The sequence below is a fragment of the Peromyscus maniculatus genome, chromosome 4 (assembly GCF_049852395.1).
Source record: "Peromyscus maniculatus bairdii isolate BWxNUB_F1_BW_parent chromosome 4, HU_Pman_BW_mat_3.1, whole genome shotgun sequence".
Classification (NCBI taxonomy): Eukaryota; Metazoa; Chordata; class Mammalia; order Rodentia; family Cricetidae; genus Peromyscus; species Peromyscus maniculatus.
Window position 1 is genome coordinate 120,458,350 of NC_134855.1, and position 25,630 is coordinate 120,483,979.

General features: G+C 38.5%; 1 protein-coding gene across 3 annotated transcripts in view; it reads left to right on the forward strand.

Moving 5' to 3' along the window:
* The window catches only part of Macrod2 (mono-ADP ribosylhydrolase 2), a 1,982,629-nt gene that overhangs the window by 1,880,081 nt on the left and 76,918 nt on the right, over positions 1-25,630 (forward strand). For all 3 annotated transcript variants that reach the window (XM_006983683.4, XM_042276356.2, XM_042276357.2), the window contains 3 exons: positions 3,714-3,791; positions 18,474-18,548; positions 18,932-19,024. In XM_006983683.4, coding sequence (XP_006983745.1) covers positions 3,714-3,791; positions 18,474-18,548; positions 18,932-19,024 — 246 coding nt within the window. The remainder of the gene's footprint in view (positions 1-3,713; positions 3,792-18,473; positions 18,549-18,931; positions 19,025-25,630) is intronic.

A 25,630-nucleotide genomic window follows, 5' to 3' on the forward strand; every position in this document is an offset into this window, starting at 1 on the left:
CCCTCCGGCTATAGTTTCTGACCCCTGACTTATAAGAGGACATAATATAGTTATAGCTTTGAGTAGTAACACATGCTTATGATCCTAGCACCAATGAGGCTGAGGCAGGAGGATTGACAGCACAGACCTGCCTGGACTACATAGCTAAAACCTGTTTCTAAACAAAAATAATGCAGGTAGTGATGGTGCACACCTTTAATCCCAGCACGCAGGAATCAGAAGCAGGGAGATCTCTATGAGTTGAAGGCCAGCCTGGTCTACAGAGCAAGTTCTAGGACAGCCAGGGCTCCACAGAGAAACCCTGTCTTGAAAAATAAAACAAAACAAAAAATAAAATGGAAAATAAAAGCATTCTCAACACCACTTTTATAAATTCCATTTGGCTTTGGAACAGCCAAGGCTGGCCTGGAACTCTCTCACAGCTTCTTCCTCTTTCCCCAGCTTCCAGAGTGCCAGATTTTCAGGCCTTCACCACCACACCTGGCTTATAAAGTCCACCATGGAAGCTGTGAGCTGGCCCATGTTAGACAGCAGAGGGAGGATTCCGGGTAGAAGAAATAAGATGAAAAATTCTTTGCTGTTTAGGCACCTCTGCAGCCCCCATGAGTACATCAAAAGACCTAGGACTGCAATGAGCACTAAGGACGCAGATATGCTGTAAATGGGATTCAGCTAGCCAGTGATTTTTTTTTTTTTTTTACAAGGACTGTAACACCAAAACCACTCAGCAGTGCAGCATTGTAGAGGGATATGAATGTCTCACAAGGCAGGTCTGGAAAAGTGCTGATGGATTCCCCATGCCAGATTCTGTCAACCCTGACTTTCTATTTGCTCTTATACTTCCTTAATGGTGATTCACTTGCTGTTAAATGTGGTGAATAAAATAAGAAGACACAAATAAACACATATACGTGTGTGCGCGCGCGCGCACACACAGACACACACACACACACACACACACACACACACACACACACACATCACATCACATCACATCACATCCACAGAATGTACTTGTAGATATTTCAGGGTTACAAAAACTGGTACAGCCTAGTGATTAATTTTTCAAGTGCTTTTCATCTACTTTATATAAATCATTCTATTACAAGCTTATGAACTCCAAACAAGTCATCATTAAGGAAATTCCTTAGTTGGGCATGGAGGCAAACCTGTAATCTCAGTCCTCAGGAGGTAGAGGCAGGGGGATCACAGGTTCCAGTCCTGTCACCATATCAAAAACTTAACTGAAAAATACCAACAAACAAATAAATAAGCTTATAGACATTTGGGGGTAATATTTGGTACAATATGTAGTTACTATCTGTATAAATTAACATACTTTAAATACACATGCATCTCAGATAGTCTTAATATGTTAATGTTGGGAAAAATGAGAGTTGTGTGAAATTACTTACCAAGTTATATTTCCTATAAACTAGAAAACTAAAACACTTTCTTATGTTGATACAAATGGTTTCTTTAACCATTGCTTATTCTTGGTGTTAATGTGGAAAAATACATTGGAAGGGTATCTCTTTAAGCTCTTCAATGTTAGCTCCAACATTAAAAATTGTGTTTTAAGGGGAGTTGGTTTTACCATTTTGACATGCATGAGATTAACAGTTTGGGGAAATGTGTCTATGCTCAACTTTGCTTCCAATTTTTGACTTTTAAACTTATTGTCAAACTCAGAAAGAACTGGGAAGCACTGAAGATGATTAAGCACTTGCCTTGGGGAATTATTTGCAGTTAATTAAAGCTGCACACTCCGGTGTATACTTGATTCACTGGTTATTAAAGCTGAATCATATCGTAACTACCTAGGCTTCTCACTTGTCCATCAAGCGTTGCTTGTGGTAGGAGAAACAGGCTTCCTCATAATAATCGAAAAACATGACGTTTGAAGCTATCTCCCAGTTTTGAGAAGCGGGGGAGGATGGAAGAGAGAGAGACAGGGAAGAGAAGCAAACAAAGAAAATTTTATTTCAGATCCTATCTGACTTTGCTCTCAGGGCCTTAGTACTCAGCTTAAAGGTACAAACCCAGAAAAGAAGCAATTCACAGGAATTAAGGCATAGGTTTGGTGGCTCCGGTTTTCTCCCTAGCTGAAAGGTTGACAAGATCAGCTAGTAATATTTAGGTACCTTGAATTCTGTCCCTGGGGCTATGTAAGAAAGGTATACTAGATTGCAAGCTTCATGAAGGCAGACAGCTATTCCCTGCTGGGTCCCCAAGGCTAGACCAGTACCTGGCATATAGTTAGCACTCAACAAATGCTTACAAAATGAGTGAAAGGCCAACTTTCTGGCTGCTGCTGGCCTATCTATTGGCTCTTTTCAATGTCTTTTTTTCAAGGTCTTCCACAGCTCAACATCTATCACTATAGACTGGCAGGAATTCTTTATTACAGAATACTTCGAGCTGTGTTATTTGTTCTGTAGCATAAGCTGTTAACAGGAAAAATGAGCATGTAGGGGCTGGCAAGAAGATCCATCAGGAAAAGGTGCCTGGCACCAAGCCTGATGACCTGAGTTCAATCCCTGAGACTCACAGAGTAGAAGGAGGGAAATAATACAAGTTGTCCATTTATCTCTACATGCATGCCCTAGTGCTCTCCATATGTGCACGCGCGCGCGCGCGCGCGCGCGCGCACACACACACACACAAGTAAAATGTAATAAACTTTTTAAAGCAGACATGTGCTGACTCCATATTTAAAAGGGCACTTAGAGGGTGAGAATCACTTTGTAAAGGACATTAGTTTTTTATCCCTCCTTGCTCTCATCTGCTTTGGGACCTTGGGGTGACCTTGCTTGCTGGGATCTCCCTTTTCCCCATAGTCTGTTGGCCAACAGGCTGCAAAGGCAAAGGGAGCAGAGGTGGCAGGCAGGGCTTGGCTGTGAGTACAACGGAAATAAACTTCCATGAGTCATCTTCAGTGAGACAGTTCAACTTTATTCCAGAGTTGAATATCCAGGGGAAGACATAGGGCAGGGACAGCAGCTGGGACATCACCTAAGAGGTGCTCATAGCATGCTTCCTTTGCATTTGGCAGCATGGTCCCACCATACAGATGGGAGCACAATGCCTAATTATCATATGGGGGAGGGGGGCATTTACAGGAAACTGTGTCAAAGGTCACACTTAAGATAAGTCAAGGACAGCTTCCAAATAAGGTCAGGCAGAGAGCAGGAAGTCTTCCATTTTGCTCCGAGCTCAGAGAGCTGTCTGACAGGGTGGACTGCAACCTTAAGCAGCCGGGTCTTCCCACAGTTTGCTACTGGATTTCCAAGATTCAATGTCTGACTTTTCTGGGGACTTGCGGTTCACATAGTGAACAACTAGCATACTGGGAACACTAAGAACATTAAAATTAGATATCCCTTTAATCCTCTCTACTTTGCCCTCCTTTCATGTCCCTTTCCCACAAAGACTTCTGAGACTTCCCTGGTGCATGAAGTCCACTTTATGCTGTCTTGTCTGTTGAAAAGATACCTTCACTACTTTCTCTGCTTCTGAAGCTTTGTGTAGCTTTTTTTAGATAGTATTTTAGGAAAACAGTCTTTGATGGTAAAAATATTTAAGTGTTCTAATGGTTACAGTTGGAAATAATAAAGTGTATTGTCTTCACTGTAAATCTGCCCTGTGAGTAACAGAAGAGGCCCCCTGTCCCAGTTGAAAATGATGACTAAAGGCTGTTGGTTTGTTGGCAGATTCTGCAAAGGATGACAATACCATAAAAGACAGTGATGTGACCAATCATTCTGTGTGTGACCAAGAACTTCCCAATGGTAAGTAATGAGGTCTTTTTTCAGCTTTTTTTTCCTATTAAGGAGTATTATGTATTAAAAGTCAAATGTGAGATTTTTCTAGAAAAAGTAGAATTCTGATGCTATTTCCTTACACTGGCATCTTGGTGAGATATTGTTGCCATCCTCAATCTTTGTCACTCATTATTTTTAACCAAGTTGGTATCATTCATATTGTTTATTGTTACCTGCCTGGGTTCTATAAGCAATAGCTTTGGAACCATTGAAATGAATATGATAATATGAATATGATAAGAATAAGAATAAATGTGAGGCATATGGAGAATAAGCCCAGGAGACTAAATCTCCATATCCATATCCTTGGAATACCAAGAAGAGTAAAAAAGCTTACAGAAATAAAGCAATCTGTAGGAAAATAATAGAGAGAAAAATGTTTTCCTAATGCAAGCCAATTTCTATGCCTAGAATGTAAGAGTATACATTATATTTGTATGTAAAGGTAATGAAAACTCAAATAAGAACAGACACATCCAAAGCCTCATGTAATTTCTGAAGACTGGTGGCTAGGAAAGGCTTGTAAAGTATACAAGAAAGACAAAAGCAGTACAAACAATATCACCAGAATCCAGCCCCAACTGCCAGGAAAACCAGAATGGCTGAACTGTTTAAGGTCCCATTTCTGCACCTAGTACAGGTATTGTTCATGCTTTAAGTCAAGTACTAGTTTCTTGGGGATGAAAATATTTAGAAAATATGCTGTCCAGGCATGGTTTTTGAAGAAATGAACCGAAGGCTTGTTTAAAACCTAAGTGCAGGTCCGGCGGTGTTGGCGCACACCTTTAATCCCAGCACTCCAGAGGCAGAGGCAGGTGGATCTCTGTGAATTCAAGGCCAACCTGGTATACAAATTGAGTTCCAGGACAGGCTCCAAAACTACACAGAGAAACCCTGTCTCAAAAAACCAAAAAATAAAAACAAGAAGAAAAGAAAAGAAAAGTGCAGAGGGGGAAACAAAACTCAAACTGAGGCAGGCACAATGGGAAGGTTCTGTGCGGTGAAGTACAGATCAAACATATGAAAATTATTTAAACGATCAGTTTTGAATTAGTAGCAAAACAATATAACCAAATATCTTTTTTAACTTTGAAAATACATATTGTTTAAAGGTGACAGATGATTTCTACTCTTAGTAATTAAAGCCAAAATAACTTGGGTTATTTCTCTCATTAATATCAACTATATAACCTAAACAAAAATATACATACACTATATTCGTTGATTATATTATATTTCAATATTTCATGTTTCTATTTAATCCTGTTTCGATTTATTACATATGAGCTACACATGTAATATAAGTATTAACATTAGATAGATAGATGATAGATAGATAGATAGATAGATAGATAGATAGATAGATAGATAGATAGATATACATATACACATATGAGTATGAGAAAGAGTTTAAAGGTGTTAAAGAGTTAACAAGACAATAAAGAATTGCCAGGCTAGGTCCAAAAGAAGGTGACTCTCTGGATTGGGAGTCCAAAGTTTAAACTGCCTTTGTCTTAGGAAGCATATTGGTTCAGCAAAGACTATTTGGAGTCACATTGCTAAAAAGGCAGAGGGAGTCTTACAGCCCTTTCAAGTATTGTGAGTAGAAAGCGCAAAGATACATACAATGGCAGAACAGTGAGTGAGCCAGCGAAGGGTCTGCTTTTTTAAGCCTGCTATTCATTTTCAAATTACCTTCATCCCCGAAGTAAATTAGTACCAGCCCAGACTTCCACATCTCCTAAGAACCAGAGAAAAACACACATGAGATAGTAGCAAGAGTACAGAAAGGACCTTATCCACATCAAACAATTTTTATAACTATTTTGTGAAATACAGTATCTAGTACCTACATGCAAAAAAAATAACCAAACAGGTAAAAGTAATCAAGGTGGCTAGAGTCCCAAAAATGAGAGATGTCAGCTTACATGAACTGAAAATATTGCTGATAAATACAAGGTATAAGACAGTGATACTGGGGGCTGGAGAGGTGACTCAATGGTTCAGAGCACTGACTGCTCCTGCAGAGGACCCAGGTTCAATTCCCATCACCCACATGGCAGCTCACAACTGTCTGTAACTCCAGTTCCAAGGGATCCGACACCTGAACACAGACATACAGGAAGGCAAAACATCAATGCACATAAAATAAAGATGAATAACTTGATATTGTTTTTTTAACATAGTGACACTGAATACTCATAAAGGAATAAAGGCAAGATTAGAATTTCTAACTGAGGATGGGAATTACTGAAAATAAAAGTAAGAAAATAAAGACAAGTTGGAAGTAAAACATTTGCTAACTCAAATGAACACATTCATGTTCTAACAATATATTAGGAGTATATGAAAGATAGTTTGTGAACCATAGGTTAGATATGAGGAAGATATCCAAATTAAAAATAGTAAAGAGAAAATAAGATGACAAGCACTGAAGTAGGGAAATGTCATTTATTATATAGTGGTGAAGTGTATCATGAATTGAACTAGAGAACAAATTGATCAGCATCAATATTTGAAGAAATTATGTGAGAAACTTTCTTATATTGATAAAAGAGCCTGAATGCATCAAAAAATTTGAACTCCAAGCAGACCAAATAAAAGTAAATCCACAGCTAGTCCTATCACAGTGAAATTGCTGAAATGGTCAAACATGCACTCCAAGCAGAAACATAGAAATAAATCTACAACAAGTCCCATCACATCATAAAGATAAAAAGAACATCTAAAAAGTAGTCATCCAACAAATGCCTTGCCGATAAATGACTTTCTAATAGATACGATGGAAATACCAAGAAAAAGGAGCAAAATGATAGTCAACCAAGAACTGGAAACCCTGTAGGAAATGTGTTTCAAGAATAAGAACTGATTAAGTTTACTTAACAAGGGATAAAAAGAGGTCCTGTTGATTACCAGATGTTCCACAGGGGCTAGAAAATATTGATTCCAGGTAGAAAGTCAAAGGTGTATGAAAAAATTAAGAGGAAGGTAAATTAAATATAAGTCTTGCTATTCTCTTGGAAGACAGGAATAGTGTCTCCCTCTATTAGGTCTTTTTCTAATGTCACGGAGAGTAAAAGTGCTAATGAATGTTTGAATTTTATGTCTCAATGACCCCTGAAAGTAAGAAAATGAAGTGATTTCTGTCTCAGATAATTGCTTGGAAGGTTTCCAGGCCATGGCCCAGGGGGAAGGGATTCAGGCAGAGCTCCATGGACTCCCTGAACAGTGGACACAGAATCTTGGGAGCTAAAGTAGACAGAGCCGCAGATCAGAGTCCTGGAAGGATCGTGTTCCTGCAGATTGAGACCAGTTGGAGCATGAAGGAAAGGTGATTTCCCATGCTCAGATAAAAGATGCTAAAGGAAGGAATTGATACTGTTAATTGAGCTTCAGTGATTGGGAAGGCTAAACTTCCATAGAGGTAACACTCAAATTAAAAAATCCTGACTATGTTTCTAAGAATATAAATTATCTTTAAGAATATCCTTTAAATCTGTATTAATTGTGATGGTGCATGCCTATAATCCTATTACCTAGGAGGTTGAGACCTGAAGATTACAAATTCAATGTCAGACTGGACAACAGAGCAAGTCTCTATCTCAAAACACACACACACACACACACACATACACACACACGCACAATTGTACAAGAATCACAAATATAATGAAGCCTGAGTAGAATTAAAAGAAGATAGCTTACTTTCCTAATTTTCTCCAAACTCATTATGAACATGAAACTGTATTCAATAATTCATATAATAATAAATGTAAGTAACTTTGCAATTAATGCACACTGTATCAGATGAGGGGACAGAAATACAAATAGGTGTGAGTCCATACATAAAATTAGGTTATTTTATCAAGTATAAGAACCAGAACAATTTAGTTAAGTTCAATAAAATTGCAAAGACTTAAAAGGATGGAATTAGGAAAAGAAAAGCTGTAGTAGTGAAAATAAGCACCAAATGAGAACAGGAAAGGTGGCTTTGGACCTATCAGCCAGAAGGCTCACAGAAGAAAGAACTGGTCACTTCACAGTGATGAATATTTGAGTCCCTCATTAAATCTTTTAGTGATGGGTCTTCATGTGTCAGATGGTGAGATAAGATATAATACAAATCAAAACCTGTTGGAAATACAGCAGGGAATTTGCAGGTGTAATATGGTCAGCAATGAAAGAACAAATAGACCAAAAATAACAGGGGATGTTTTTAGAATGTGATTAACAGTGTAGTCCTGCTGTAGGATGTGACGGGCAAATCAATGAAACAGACTAACGCATCTAGAAGTAAGACCAAGTACATACGCAGGCTGGCATTTCAAAGACATATGACTCAGGAAGTGACCTTAAGACAGCTAGTTGGATGTTTGGGGAAAAAAATAAACTGAATCCCGACTTCAATCCTTACACCAACATAAAAGCTCCAGACAGGGTAAAGATGAAATACAAAAGCACTATAAAATATTAGAATAAATTATTAGGTTATTCAACACTAAAAAGAATGAGCTAACAATACATAGAAAGATTGAGAGGTAACTTAAATGCACATTATTAAGTAAAAGAAGCCAATCAGGAAAGATTATGGGCCATGTGAGTCTAGTTACAGGACATGGGAGCAGAAGCATGAAGATCGGTAAAGGTCAGTGGCTTCTAGGAGCTGGGGGGAGGTTGGGGTAGGGAGAGTGACTAGGAAGAGACAGGAATCCCAGGACACTGAAAATACTCAGAATGACACTAAGATAACATCTGTTACCATGCATGTAGCCAATCTGGTGAAATGCATCATACCACAATGAACCCCAGTGTGAGAAAATACTGTGGCGAAACCAGTGTGAGCCCAACAGTTGTGGCAAATATACCATTCAGGCTGTGAAAGCAAACCCTGGGGAGGCGAGGAGGCTTCCAATGGGTGGAGGGGGCATATGGTATGTTTCTGTACCTTCCTTTTCATTTTGCTTTGAACCTAAAGCATCTGTACAATATAGTCTTAAAATATATTTGGTTTTTCACACACATAATTTTATAGATGTTACAAAATGAAGACATCGATCAGTGGTTCTCAACCTTCCTAATGCTGTGATCCCTTAATACAATTCCTCATGTTGTGGTGAGCCCAAGCCATAAAATTATTTTTGTTGCTGTTTTGTAAGTGTAATTTTGCTACTGTTATAAATCATAATGTAAATATCTGTGTTTTCTGATGGTCTTAGGTGACCCCTGTGAAAGGGTTGTTTGATCCCCAAAGGGGTTGCCACCCACAGGTTCAGAAACACTGACATATATGGATATATGTGGAATGTATGGATGTATGCTCATGTCCGTATATGTCAGAAAAAAAAGATTAGTTACTACGTCTGATTATATAAATTTAATATGATGAGTAAAGGTCAACTCAGGTTCTAAACAATATCTACTGGGAAGCATAGTCCCTTCTAAATGACTAACACATAATATTCTTATTTGAGAAAAAGTAGCTCACATATCAATAAGAAAAATAAACTATCAAAAATAACAAAAACATTAGCCCAAGAGGAAAATGAGCAAAAGACTCAGTTACTCATCTGTATTAAGTAAGAAGTAAAATAGTCATAAATGAAAAGATGCCCTTATCGCTACTTTTTTAAAGAAAGGAACATAAAAATGAGAATATCTTACCTTCTCTTTTTTAATAATTGAAAATATATGAAGTTAGTGGAAACAGTTTTTTAACACATTCACTCACTATTAGTGGGAGACAAAGGCCATCAATTTGCCACTAACAATTTTGGTTTAACCTATTTAAAACATATGGAGCTATTTATTCATAAAGTATCCATTACAATATGGCATTTAATAGTACACACAAAAGCGTTATAAACACCCCAAAATTAGTCTATCACATGGAATATTACACCTCTTTTCACAATATGGTTTTTGAAAAAGTGGATGATTTTAGAAAAATATGAAATAAAATGCAGGAAATAAAGGATAAATTCATTTTGATCACAAGATGTATTTACAAATTTACATATATGCACCTACATAGATAAATTGGTGTATGCATATGAACTGCATATTTGTTTAAACATGCATATTTACACACGTGAGAAAGATAGCAATTCACAACAGTAAAAGTGGCCATCTCTGTCTTTGTAAAATTACGTACACTTCTTAGACCTTGTAGGTGTTGTATCCACAGCCAGAGTGTATTTGTTGTAACTAATAAAAGAAAATTATTTCACAAGTGATTTACCTTAGAAGAGTCAGTGTTATGGGCCCTAAGGAGAGCCACGGATGTTTAGGGGATAATCAAATTCATGTTAGTATAATTTTATCTTTTGCTTTTAATATGGGGAATATGGACATGACAAAAACTCAATGCTGAATATTAGCAGCAAATTTCAAATTGAAAAAAATAACCACAATTTATTTCTTTAAGATAAATGTCAAAGAAACAAAATCGTTATTCTTAGAAAAATCTGAGCATCTAAACACCTGCAGAGCATGCAGCTGGACTGCTGTTGCCTTTGTCCCCAAGTTTACAGTCCGTTTACACAGTGAGTTTAGGTTTAGCCCCTAGAAATGCTTCATTCCCGACTGATGTCTCCAGACCAATTTTTATGCAAATTAATCAGAGCTGAAGTATTAGCTTGAGCCAAACTTAATTACCAAGGCTTCAAGAAACAACCATGTGATCCATTTCTGAGGAAAAGTGAATGGATTTGTGGATTATCTGTTCTAATGCCCCTCCCATTAGTATGGGTGATTGAGTTCGCCGTATGAAAAAAAATATATACATAAACTGTGAAAACCTTTGTATTCTTTTGTCTCCTCGCCAGGGGGATTAGGTCAGAGGGCTGTGGGGATTCCACTCCGCTGAATATAAAGACAAACAAAGCTGGCCCCATGGGGCCAAGAAAGCCGGAAGAAATACTGGGTCAGGGCTTGAGAGAGACGGGCTTGAGAGCTCAGCAGATGCCCCCCAACACAGGGGCCAGGTGCAGGGTGCAGGGCAGGAGCTCACACAGGTCTTGTCTTTAGAATGTCAGATCCTGGTGGCCTGTGAGTTGAGCAGACAGGATTCTTCTTGAATTTCAAAGCTAGAGACTTTATGTCACCTTCAATTTTCACACCACATTTCAGGGGGAAAACAAAAGAAAGTATAGCTTTCTATTCAGGAAATTATTGCCAAAATATACTATGCACTCAGGTGAAACTGGCCAAGAGTAGAGACAAATGGAGAAGGCATGTGGGGGGTGGGGCTATCCCTCCAAAGCACTGAAATGGCCTTTCAACTTGTCAGTGAGGGTCAAGGCAACCCTGCTGTTCACGGAGAGCCTCTCATTCCCTCTCAAACAGACCCAATGTTCTCAGCAGTGCTGAGCTCTATGGAACCCTGATCATCCCAGCATTGGTTGAAACCAATGCAGCACAGCACGGGGACCCTCGGGAGACAGAATGCCTCTGCCCCAGCAACATCCTACTCTCTCCACATCACTGTACAGAGAAGCCCAGACCACACATAAGGCCTCAAGGGGCCCAACAAGGACCTGGTGTGAAGAGTGCATTTGATGGTCGTGTCTCTGTCGGCAGAGATAGAGAACAGGCTCCCTCCATTATCAGTGAAGTCTGGTATCCATCAGATAGACTGGTCACTATCAGGACACAGAGGAATCTAGGAGACTGTCTAGCATCACAGTCATTTATCACGCATAAATAATGAAACTGGGGCCCAGAGAAGTTGAGGTTTGCATAAAGCATCTATTTAGCCTTGGTCTAGAAATAAAATTCTTTGAAACAATATGGTCTGTGGAGTGCTGTGGAGCATAAGGTACCGACTGTAAATTGTAGTCTCTAATGACTACACAGACTTTGACAAGTACTATAACAGAGGGCCAGCTAAGTAGACAATTGTTGGTGCCTCGTGCTAGGTGCTGGGAAGGAAGATGTGCAACATGCACAGTCAGTCTACTGAGAGAGGAAAACACAGCGACAACTGCATTGAAGTGTGAAAGGAGGGTGATAGACAAACAAAAATTAATCCTGTGAACAAGGTGTTTATATAAAACATAACTCTCACTTCAAGAGATAAATGATAGTTTATTTTTGGAGCCAAATATGAGTGACCATAGCCCAGGAACACAGATATAGCTTACCCCAAATTCAATTCCATTATCCAGCATGGAAGCAGTTTCTTGGAGACCAAAGAAAGTCGTAAATCAAGACATTTTCCAAATAAACTCATGGTTGGAAACATCACAGAGGTGGGTAAGCGCAGAGCAGAGAGCTCTCATCTCTAGGCCTCCAATGCTGTTTGATGACATTTGCAGCTTTTGGGTAGGTGAAAGCTAATGGTCAACTAAGTTAACACACTCCAAAGGAGTTTTATCTGTCAGTCACAAGGTGTGAAGTCCGACACAGAGATGGATAGTGAATAGGTAGTTAAGGGGCTAAAGATATCCCAAGAGAGATTGTAATTAGTCTCTGGACCTGCAACATTCCAACCTCTTCATATCACTGAAGTGGAAGTTCTAATCAGTCAATCAACCTTTGTGGATGCAGTTTCTTTTCAAAACTTTCCTTCATAAAAGATAAAAAAAGTAATAGGCCGTGCTTAGGGAGACTGAGACTGTGTGTGTGTGTGTGTGTGTGTGTGTGTGTGTGTGTATGTGCCTATGTGTGCATGCATGTATGTATGTATATATGTGTGTGTGTGTTTGTGCATGTATATGTGTGTGAGTGTGTGCATATGTGTGTGTGTGTATATGTATGTGTGTGTTTGTATGTGTGTGTGTCTGGTGTCTGCATAAACAAATCAGTGGTTTCACTTTGAAAAACAAGAGTTTACTATATAAGAAATTATAAAGAAAGAGCACTTCAGCTGTTTGGAGAGCACACTGAATGGGTTGAAAGGCAAGAAGAAATGTTTAGGCAATGGTGAATGAGCCCATAAAGACCATGGTAAACGCTTTTGATTTAACCAAAAGACAAAATGTAGAAGGGCATTCAAGAAAAAAAAAAAAAAAAAAGAGTTGTGTATGGTTAGATTGTGCTATCTAGAGGACAAGGAATATAGAACTGGGAGGAAATAATTGAGTTTGTCTCGATCCATTCCACACACACATGCACACCCACCCACCCCACATACATATATATGCACACATGCCCACACATATGCAACACACACACACACACACACACACACACACACACACACACACACACATATTTTAGGCAAATGTTTTTCTTACATATTACTGAAAACATTTTTATGTTTTTGCTTTCATAGTTAAGTATTAAATTTTAGAACATGAAAGTTATAGAATATAAAATGCATGTTAGCAAAATGAAATATAAAAGTTAAAGTCTCACCTACCATTCAGTGATAAGCATTATTAACATCTGAGAGGGTAACCTTCCATAATTTGTAAATATGTAAAAGACCACATGTGTTTGCACATAAAAATATTTAAACATATTTTCCTCCTAAAATCTTTTTCAAAACACACAACATTGACTATATAACGCATAATATATAACTGTCCCCTGTAGCTACCATTTCAAATTCCTCTTTACTCACCTCTTAGCTGTCTTGCTTTATTTTTATGCAGCAGTTTGATATCTAAAATGTTGGTTTACCTACTGCTACTGTACCTTCCCTTTATGGCAACCATTCTAAATGGTAGTATTGTCATTATGTCCTTGGGTGTAGAATTTTTTTCTAATTGTCTCAATTTCCTGTTCATTAATCAATCATACTGTGTGTAGCTGAAACAACAAAAACGCTTTCTGTACTTTTTGCTTTTCTGAGCATATACTTCCCCAAAGTATATTCACTTAATTCCCTTGTACATGTTTTGGGTTTTCAAGATTTTATTTTTATTACTTTTCAACTGTGTGTGTGTGTGTGTGTGTGTGTGTGTGTGTGTGTGTGTGTGTGTGTGTGTAAGTGTATATGCATGAGTGTGAGGGCCTGGAGAGGCCAGCAGAGGGCATTAGATCCCCTGGAGCTGGAGTTACAGGTGGTGCTGAGCTGAGGGTGCTGGAGACTGAGCTCAGATCTTCTGTAGGAGAGTTACACACTGCTAACTGCTGAGTCATCTCTCCAGCCTCTATGTTTCAATTTTTCAATCCCTTCTTTATGTGGCTGGGAAGAGCTATCCAGGTAGCATGTTTTCTAGAAGATAAATTGAAAAATGGACTCTTTACTTTCTGTGTGACTCAATCTTTCTTTCCATGCAGCCATTCTGGTGCCCCTACCACAAATTTATCTAGAGGAAGTCTAGAATCCAAAACCTGTGCTTCCCTTTTGTAAAGGAAATGAAATTAGTGTCCCCCTTCTTCATTCCTTGAGGCTGATTTTATAAGCCCAATTTTAGAACTTTCCATTTATCCTTAATAAATGTCCCTTTCTCTCACTTTAACAAACGTTTGTGATTTTATCAGTCAACATATTGTTTTCCTTTCTGCTTTCTGCCATCTAAAAAACATCTCAAAGTGATTTAAAAATAAAACAGTTGGAACTCTGCTTAATGTCTTCCTGGAAAGACCTTTTTCTGTGTGGAATGCCTGTGCTCTTGTGACTGTGGACATTCTGAGAACAAACACTCATCTGTTTGTGGACACCTGTCCCAGTACCTCCCACAGCCAGTGCCACTGGCATTTAACATGACAGAAGGGATAGCTGCTCATGTGGCCGCCAGCTCTCTCCATTATACTCAAAGGTGATAAAGATGAAACTGGCCTGAAGACTTTTTTTATTGCTTACTACACCCTATCAGATAATTGTTCGACCAGTAGTAACAGGACACCATCTAAAGAATGAAGAGAACAAATACAGTTCTTATACATTTCTGCCAGAGGTAAAAAGGGAACAGATTCTTTCATATGATCTTGTAAACCTTAGAAAGTAATCCCCAGTTGCTTAGCAATTTCACTTCTGAGTGATGGTCAAATGACATGAATACATTTTTTTTCCACAAAAGAACACACTGAAATATTTTGGCAGTCTTCTTCAGAATGACTCCCAACTGGAAATTACTCAATTTCATATGGCATCATGTCTTCAGACTGCAGATTAATAAACATCAAATAGGAATGGTATGGTGATATTTTATTTGTACTGAAATGTGATTTTATTTGTATGTTAATGAATAGAGTTTGCCTGGAGATCAGAGGTCATAGCCAGCCATAAGCAGAGTCAGGTGGTGGTGGCACACACCCTTAATCCGATCATAAGTCAGATAGTCTCTGTGTGGTCAAGGACACAGCCAAGTGTGGTGACACAAACCTTTAATCCCAGTACCAAACATAGAGACCTGGAGGTCTGTATAGACAGGCAGTGATGAGGAAATCATGTGGTTGGGTTTAGAGCCAATGAGAAGGCAGAACAGAAAGACAATAAAAAGACAAGTCAGACATTAGAAACTCTCTCTGGGGAAGCTACTTCTGGTAGTAAGCTAAAGTTAGTCGTGGCTATTGCTCTGATATCTTTGGCTATTTCCTCTGTATTTGGCTCTGTGTTTCTTATTTACTAAGACTTTAGAATTTCATCTACAGAATGGCCGATTGATGCATACAAAAGTTGGACTAATCTCACATATAACAAATACTTGAGAAGTAAGGTTTTATTTTATTTTATTTTATTTTATTTATTTATTTATTTATTTATTTATTTATTTATTTATTTATTTATTTTGGTTTTTCGAGACAGGGTTTCTCTGTGTAGCTTTGCACCTTTCCTGGAACTCACTTTGGAGACCAGCCTGGCTTCGAACTCACAGAGATCCGCTTGCCTCTGCCTCCCGAGTGCTGGGATTAAAGGCGTGTGCCATCACCGCCCGGCCAAGTTTTTTTTTTTTTTTTAAGAGCAGGTATTTTTGCTTATGTAAATTCTAGAAGCCAACAAAACTGTTAACTGTTGAAGAAGAACCTACTGGAAGAAACCACTAGTGCTAGTATCCTTGATCCCAGTGAGGTTAGACATGAAGGTGTGAATTACATGAAGAGTCATCAACTATACAATTATGACTTACGTGTTTTATTCTATGCGTGTACATTTTAAAATCCAAAACAAAGATGTTTGCAAGAAAAGCAGAAAGAGAAATGGCGTTGTAGTCAGTCAGAGCTGGTAATGTAATGAGAAGGCAGAATGACTTTTGCAGTGCTTTCCTCAGAGACTGGCTCATTGAGCGAAGACAACAGATATGAAGTGCCTCAGCAAACTCAACCTCAGAGTCAGTAACTTACCAGTGCACGCAAGTCCTGGAGGCCAGTGCTTCCTAAGTGTTAGCATATATGTGTTATAATTGGGATCTTGAAAAAATATGTAGGTTAGAATTCTGTATGAATAGAGTGAAGCCTGAAAGCTTTTTGTTTGTTTGTTTTGTTTTATTTTTCAAGACAGGGTTTCTCTGTGTAGCTTTGCGCCTTTCGTGGGTCTCGCTCTATAGACCAGGCTGGCCTTGAACTCACAGAGATCCTCCTGCCTCTGCCTCTGGAGTGCTGGGATTAAAGGCATGTGCCACCACCGCCCAGCTGAAGTCTGAAAGCTTTTTAAAAGCTTCTGGATAATCCCATTGCTTGTCAATGAACCATAATTTGGGGATGAATGGGGAAGCGTGAGATGAATGGATTGTATCCCAGGGAAAAGGTTTTGATCAAATCCACATTTTTTTGTTTTGTTTTGTACAGATTTTATTTTTTATTTTTTCATTTTTCTTTATTAGGAAATTTTCTACTCACTCTACCACCCACAGATCCCCCCTCCTTTCTCCTCCCACCCTCTCACCCTCCCTCCTAAGCCACCCCACATCTCCACATCCCCCATGGGGAGTCAGCAGAGTCCGGCACACTGAGCCTAGGCAGGTCCAAGCCCCTCCCCATTGCACCAAGGCTGCACAAGGCGTCAGACCACAGGCACCGGGTTCCCAATGGCCTGCCCATGCACCAAGGACGGATCCTGATCCCCCTGTCTGGGTGCCCCCCCCCCAAACAGTTTGAGCCAAACAACCGTTTTCTGACCAGTCACACTAGTGGAAGTCCATGAAGTGGCTGTGTGGAGTTCGCATGAGACTAGACTAGGCCCTCTGGATATGGAAGACGGTTGTTTGGCAAATCCACATTTTAAAGGTACTCTTTGCTAGCAATTTAAAACTTAGACAACACGGTGGGGTGGGAGGAATGAAAGTTCCAACCTTATGTATCTGAGACAGAAAAAAGGAAGGGGGATGGAAAACGAGGAAAGAAAAACATTTTACAGAGCCATCAATACCCAGGGAGGGCATTCCTGAGCTTTGGGAATGACGGATCAAAGTTATCCAAGACAGCTTGAGGGTTCTAGCTTCAGCCAACACATAGGTAAATAAATGTTAATGTTCATTATTTTATCAGGCCTTTTGATCAAAAATGAGCTTAGGAGGAATGGATGTTATTAAGCAAAACTGATTTTTGTTTTGTTTGTTTCTGATTTGTGTTTTGCTTAGAGGTTATACTGGCAGAGAAGGACCTTAGAGGAAGAAGTAGGGTGGATGGTCTCAGAATAAACACATCAAAGTAGAAGACGTAGGATGAAGGGTTATCTAAGTCAGCATTGCCGCAGTAGCAAATAAGCCCCTAAACCTCAGAGGCTTTCAGTAAGATTTGTGTTCAGGCCTGCCTCTGCTTGCCTCTGCTCTGGATCAAGAGCACATTCTGCTCAGTACAGGGAGCTGCAAGAAACCACTTGCTGTGGATCTTAAACTTTTGCAAAGATTCATGCAATGTCTGTTCTCCAGCGTTTCTAAACCAACACATAAAAACAGCCTGATACAAGCGGACTGCCCCACCACAGGTCATAGTTTCATAAACAGGAATATAATCCTTTCACAGGGAGAAAAAGGGACAAGGTAAAAGACTAATGTTGCCCCTCCCCTGCCCAGGGATGTACCAGCGCAAACATTTCTAGTTCCCATGTGTCCCTTCTGTGCTTACGACCAGTCCAAGGTCTAAATTTATTTATATTTTCATTTTAATTCAACATTCTCAGCATAAAATCTTTCATTAACACGAGGCAAAAATGGACAGATTTTAATTTCCTGTCTTAGTGAGTATTTAAATGTTCAAAAGCCTACAGGGAGAGGTGAGGGGACGTGGGGGAAAAGCCAAAAGCCTTCTTCTGATCTTTTCTACATTCAGCCAATATCTGAGGGGGTCACTGAGCCATTATGCCATCCCTCTCCTTAATCACCTTCCCATATCCTGTTGATGAAGGAGTGAAGACCTGGTCTGTTTCCATTTGGAGGGGTGATCCTAAATATTCGAGATTGCTGTATCTTAAAAGATACCTAATGTAATCCATGTAGTCCAAAAATGATCTTAAAATTTCAAACCTTCCAGAATGTTCTCTGCCAATGTCCAATAGATTAATAAGCTGAATACTAATTGTGTCAAGAAAAGAATAAGGTTTGTTTGTTTGTTTGCCCAAATTATCTGGATATCCCACATGAAATAATTGACATAAATTTAATTACTTGAAAACTGATATCGGTGCTTTCCATTTCCATTTTAAAACACTCTTTGTATATGACTAAAAGATGGCCTCTGAAGAATTTGCTTTTCAGACCTGGGATAAAGCTATGGACATGCATATCATATTTCTTTCTTTTTCAATCACTGTTCTCACAGGACAAGAGAATGACTCAACCAAGAGTGAAGTAAAAATTGAGACAGAGTCCCCAAGCTCATCTATGGAGACAGAAGGTACTGAAGCCAGAATATATTGATATAAGTGTCAGCAAGAATGAGATGAAATTGTGAACCATGACTTCTCTAAAAAGAGTGTGTGTGTGTGTGTGAGAGAGAGAGAGAGAGAGAGAGAGAGAGAGTCTGTGAATGTGTGGGAGTATATGTGAATCTGTGTGTGAGTACATGTATGTGTGTGTATGTGTGAGTATGTGAACTCTGTGTGTGTATATGAGCTCTCTGTGTGTGTGCACACACTGGTGGATGGAGAGCCAGCATCTAGCTTTGTATAAGTCTTGAATCTTGGAAGGTCACAGAGAGACTTTCTGCTCTGCAGCCACTGTGTTTTCTCAAAAATTCCAACTTAAACATCCTTGAGTCTCCTGTGTCTTTACATTTAGAGCTTTCATCAAACCAAGAAGATGCCACAATTGTGGAGCAACCAGAGGTGATTCCCCTGACAGATGACCAAGAGGAGCAGGAAGGTGGAGAAGGTAGGATCCTCTTAAATTAACCCATCACAAATAGAGAGGTTTTGTGGGCGCCTTCTTGCAAGCCAACTACCAAAGCTGTCTTTCACAGCTGCAGCCAGAAAAGGGAGAAACAAACTTATCTGTAACCTTGAACCTGTTTTTGAAACTAGAGTAAAATCCAGAAGTAACCAAAGGTATTACTGACAACACTTCTCTCCTTCCAAATAGAATGACAATGTACTTGCTATTCATTTAGATTTTGTTTAAAAATTTAAATCTCTAGCACTGAGAAAGTCTGTAAGAAATCAAAATCATGAGATAGAGAAATGGAGTCCGAGGAAAAATGAACAAATAGATAAAAGCTTTTGCACTGATTTCATCCTGCCTTCCTTTGCATGGTGATGATTAAAGAAACACGTAAAAGTGCTTATCCTCTGAAGCTGCTAAATTGCAAACCTTGTCTGCTAATCTTAGAATAGAATAACATTGAATCCTAGTTAAGAAGTAAACTAGGTCATAATGATTTTTGCCATGATAAATGGTAGAAATAATTTATAAATAATAAAATATTGGTCAAAAGAAGATTGTATTAAAGAAAAATTTTATTAAAATATCAGGGTAACTTAGCATTTACAGAAGAATCGGAAGACTCCAATTCTTAAAAATCTCTTTAAGAGGTTCATGAAATAATTTATTACAACATCTCATAAGTCATAGTGCTCTTAAATAAGTAGATATTTGCAATAGTAGTCACAGCATCATCACTTGGTGGACCTTGTTTGTGGAACACTGTGATCAATTTTCCTTCCAAATTAAAGCACAGACATGATCTCAATTGTAAAATCAGGTCAATTGCAAATACAGCTTTCAAGTTATGAACACCTCTTGGCAGGAGCATTGATGTCATTTAATTGCTGAGCTACAGGAGTGATTTTGACACTTAAAATCCACTCTATTATCTCACCACATTCTTCCTCTGTGTCTTTGCTATGTTCTTCTCAATTTGGAATCAGGGTTCAGCCTCATGACACCATGCTTGTGGCAAGTCAAATGAATGGCATGCCTTGAGTAGTTTATCTAATAGTGATAAGAGAAAAATCAATGCAACCTTCACTCAGATTGAGATGTATAATATGGTAGAAAGCTAGGTATATGAACCTCCCAACCTTTCAATTCTACCACTAAAACAAAACAGACACAATGCATGCCCACTTGCCTAATGTTTCTGTTGAGGACATTATTTGTTCTCATACAGTACCTGAAAATGCAAATGGATTAAAGAACCTCAAACAACTTGTACATTCTCTTCTTTGTAGTTTGACCTATAGCAGAATCCAACCTTTGCCACGAAGTCTCCTACTATGAGCCTTTTTTGTAATGATCAGAAAGTTAGGGGTTCACTTTCCTCTCTTCTTTGTAGGTAGCCAACCCTCTTCTGTCAATTTTGGAACAATATGTGGGAAGCCAAAGGCAAATCATATTCTACATTTGTAGCAACTTTCTTTGAGTCTTTACATTAAAAGAGCAGCACCTGTGGGCTTGAATTAACCATCTTTTCCCTTCCTGTCTATCACAGATATTTATATGCCATACCTTGGACATTCTAGAGTTTAAATTGAAAATACTTGTAATGTGTTACCTCTGTTATCTTATTCTTTGTATCAGCAGAAAAGTGGAAAGTTATTCTGTTACATATAAGAAAAATGCTTATGTTGTACTTATGTTGCTAATAATAATACAGACTGGGTAAATTATAAAGAAAAGGCTCATTTGGGCTCATATTTCTGAAGATATAAGGTCAAAGGCCTGTATCTGGTGATGGTCTTCTACCTGGCAATGTCCTGAGACAATGCAGGCATAACATGGAGACACGGGGATTATATGTGCATTTTATGTATGCATGTATGTGTGAGTTTGTATGTATGGCTATGTGTGTATAGGTGTTCACATGCTCATATATGCATGCCTACTCTCTCCCTTTTCTTATAAAGTCATTAGGATTCAATTACAGAAGATTCAGCCTAATGACCTTGACCCACTTTTAAAAAACACAATCAGATTAAATTTCCATCCATTTAAATTCCAACAATGGGGATTGAATTTCAACATGTAGCACCTTAGGAAACACCCAAACCATAGTAGCGCCCAAAAGAAAGGAAGATCAAGTAAACTAGTTTACTAGTAAAACTAGTAAACCCTGCTGAGGCACTTCCACATCAATGACAACTGGGTGACATTGACGAGTTATTTAACTTATCTGCATCAGCGTCCTCATCTTTATGACAGTGATGGCCAAAGTAGCTGACCCACCATTTACAATGAACATATAACCAATAGCACGTGTCAAACAATTGCAGAAAGACATGGCACATAAAGTATTTAATGTTTAGCCCAATTTGACAAATTGATGATAAAGTCGAGAGACTCCATAAGGAAGTTCTCCAAGGCCATCCATTGCTTTCCACACTATTGGAATCCATGAAAGTTTCACATGTACTACTACCTTCAGCAACAAATAATCACTCACATTTGATTAACAAAACCACACTATAAAGGTAGTAGAATATGGCTGTATACTGTTTACCTGATGATTTATTTTGTCCTATGGAAATGCAACTTTTAATGGATGATAGGGTACAAGAGTTCTCTCACCTATAAACTGGCTTTTCTTTCTTAGGATCTCAACCTTGTGTCTCAGAAATAAGAATAAAACCATGATTGCTGGTTTTCTGTTTTGTTTTGTTTTTTAAAGCAAGATACAATTGAACTATTGGTAGTTCCCCTAAGGAGGTCAGTGAGTAAATTCAAGGTGCTTACATTTATTTTGCTTCCTTTAGATTCAAATAGTTATTAAGAAGTCTGGTGTGAAAATATTTTAAGACTCTATCTCCATCTTTTGTGCAAATTATTGAAGATATCTTTTAGGGGGAGATATGCATATATATTAAGAATTAAATATGAACAAAACAAATTAATGCCCTATACTACTTGTAGAAAATCATCTTTGTAGTTCAGAAAACATTCTCTTTTAAAATAAGAATCTTTCTACTGAGGCAGACAGTGGTTCCTTTAAGAAACACATTTCCATACCAGGAAAAAAAATGTGCAACATCTTTCATTCACTTTGCAGTATTTTATAGGATTAGAAAATGTAGATAATCTTCAGGACGCATCTTCTATGGCTCCCAGGTGTATGAGCACAGATGTTGCAACATTAAGTTTTGAAGTAAGCTCTACCAAAATATGGATTTTTAAAAGAAAGAAAATATTCAGCAGACGTTCATGCTGATAAAATTACACAATAGTGCAATGGACATCTCCCTGGGAGACCTGAACGACAAAATTTTCAACAGGCAGAAAGTGAGGTTTCACATATGGTGGCTCTCCTCATACACCCATATCGCCTCCTCCTAAATGAGGCCAGGTTTATGCTTTCCCAGCAGGATCTACAATGCATTAAAAATTTAGAAAAATAGCATCCTTTAGGTTAATAACTAAATAGAAGGCAGATATAGGAGATGCTTGCTAAAATGGATCTCATATTTGTATAAAATTTCATAAGAATTTTACTCCTCATCAAATTTAGAAGTTTTTGTCATAAAATTTCAATGATAACCAACATTGTATCATTATTAAAGCCAAAATTTTCTATTTGTATTTAGTATACATGTTAGACGCTTTGTTCAAGGTTTACCCAGAGTGCAGACATTTGCTCTCAATTATTTTTCTTAGAACAATTAATCAGTACAATGTGAAACAGCTACACTTTAACTGTTTATTTAAGGTAGACCAGAATTGTTTGGGAACTTCAAGTGTACTATATCCTTAGGACTTCTTGGAGAAAAATGCATATGGACAGAAATGCAGGTAAAATGCTGAGTTTGAGCCTGTCATGAGCATGAATTTTTTGTTTTAATGTTCACACTTTTCAAATGGCCAACAGGACCATGAAGCACATGCAGGAGCTGTGCCATGTGTCCCGACTGCGTGATTGCTGGCAAATCTTTTAACATCCAAGCATCGCCATTTCTAAGGTAGTAATCAGAGACATGGCCTCAATAATAAAATTGTAAGGTGTCAATTTATAAAATTTTCAGAGAAGGCCAACTCTGAAGGACATATCCTTGAGGGAAAATGTCTGATAACATTGGAAGTGATCGTCAACCATACACTTAACACCGAAATAGTGTGATTTCTCTAGTTTTACTTATTTCAGTCTGTTGGTAAAAAATGCAGATGCTCGGGCTGGAGAGATGGCTCAGAGATTAAGAGCACTGGCTGTTCTTCCAAAGGTCCTGAGTTCAATTCCCAGCAACCACATGGTGGTTCACAACCATCTGTAATGAGATCTACTGCCCTCTTCTGGCCTGCCGGCATACATGCAAACAAAACACTGTATACATAAATAAATAAATCTTAAAAAAAAAAAAAATGTAGATGCTCCTTGGCCATTCACAAAGGTGGCCAGAATATTCATATTTTACATTAGGACCCGTTAAGAACTGGATATCTAACTTTCCTAAAAAGTTACATAAGTGAAGAGGAATGCCACTCTGATCAACTTCAGTTTACACAAATGGCCGGAACCACCCTTTTCATCATCATCCTTATTTTAATATGCATGGGAACATTCTTCCTGGCAGCTCCTCTAGCCACTGTTTCATATTTCAGTAAATATAGAGTAAGCCAAGCACTTATTCTTCTGCTGCTTACTAGCCTGCCTTATTAGAGGTTTATCTTTGTCTGTAGGGCACCAGTTCTCTAATATTGGTGTTTTCTGTTATTGATGGAATCCCCACGGGGTGACTACACTGTTTTGCCTTTTCTTGGAAAGTACTACCTGGACCAGCAATGGAGCCTCATGTCAGATCACTAACACCAGGGCTTCCATAGCTAGCCTGTGCTGTGCTAATGATACCCAAGGTGGTCAGATTATCTTTTGACTTGTGAAAAGCATTACATAAAATTGAATAATAAATCCTGCTCAGAACTGGCCTGGGTTTCTGTCACTGTGTTGCATCTCGCATCTTGGAAAAGAGACTAACCTGCTGGAACGTCCCATTTCAGAGCTCCTGTGTTTCTTCTTTTCAAATGAACTCAGCTGAGCAATGCTGTGTGCTTCTTAGTTTCCTGGGGGCAGCTTCATTCCAGTGACTTCCTTCTGTTACTTCATCTCTCTCTACTCTCACTTTCCAGCCAGAAATGTTCTACTCAAATTTGTTTTAAGATCAATTTTAAATGAAAAAGTGCTGGTCGCTGTTTGGGCTTTATGTAAATCCTAAAGTGTTTTATGGATTCCTTGTATGTGTTAAATACATTAAACATAAAATTATAATGTTTTAACCTAAGTTCTAATTTAATATTATTTTAAGGTTAGTTTTAGAATGTTAAACTATTTTATGTTTCACATCCAAATAAAACTAGGAAGTCTATTCATGCTCAATAATAACATTGATATACATATGTATGTATATGTGCGTGTGCGTGCATGCGTGCGTGTGTGTGTGTGTGTGTGTGTGTGTGGTGTGGGTATATTTGTATAAGCATAGAATCTGTCCAAACTTTCTAGTCAGCTGTGATTGCCTTGTCTTTTTTTTTTTTTTTTTTTCTGAGGCAGGGTTTCTCTGCGTAGTTTCGGTGCCTGTCCTGGATCTCGCTCTGTAGACCAGGCTGGCCTTGAACTCACAGAGATGCCCCTGGCTCTGCCTTCCGAGTACTGGGATTAAAGGCATGTGCCACCACCGCCCGGCATTGCCTTGTGTTTTAAGATAAAAATACTTTTATATGTTACAAGAATTTGATGACCCCGTTCTGTGTCCCTGAGACTTCTTCAGAGTAAGATTGTCTTCTAATCACAGGTTCCAAGCATCCGACTCTCCCACTTTCTCACTTGAGCTTTACCTTTGTCTCTCTCAGTGTACCCAGTGATCACTGGGCCTCCCAGGCAGACACTCCACACTTGGGTATCCCTCATTCCCTGAAGAACCACACTCTCAAGAGATGTATGTAAGCTTAACTGAGTGTTAGCATCAGACTTGCAATTGATTACTAGCTCATCCCTGTCTGAAGACTCCTCTAAGAACTCTCCAGCATCCAGACACATCCTGCATCTTCTTTGTCTTGTTTTATTTCCTCCCCTGTACCTGTCACCGTATTTCATTTACAGTTGAATTTGTTTCATGTCTAGGTTAGTCTGGCGCTGGCCCGAGGCATGCAATTCTACAACTGTGTGACTCATTGAAGTCATTTTCAAAATCAAAAAGATCTGTCTGTCCCTAAGTAGAGTTTTAACTCTAAATGTTAGGCTTGTTCCTTTCTGAAATATTAGAGTTCTGAAACTTTGTATATAAAGTACCTGAATTCTTGTCACAAGTAATGAAAAGATTAACTTTTATTTGCATCTAAATCTAATATCTTATGATATATATTATCCTTAAATATTCCATTAAAATAACTTTCTCTAAAGACAGCAAGTATAAATTATTAACATTTGGTGACACCATGTTTGGATTACTCTCCAAGATGTTTTATAAGGCTGAATTGCAATTTTCAGAAAGATAAAACCATGACCATCACACAAAATTAAATGCCTGCAAAGGATTTTATTTAAATCATTGGTCTTAATAA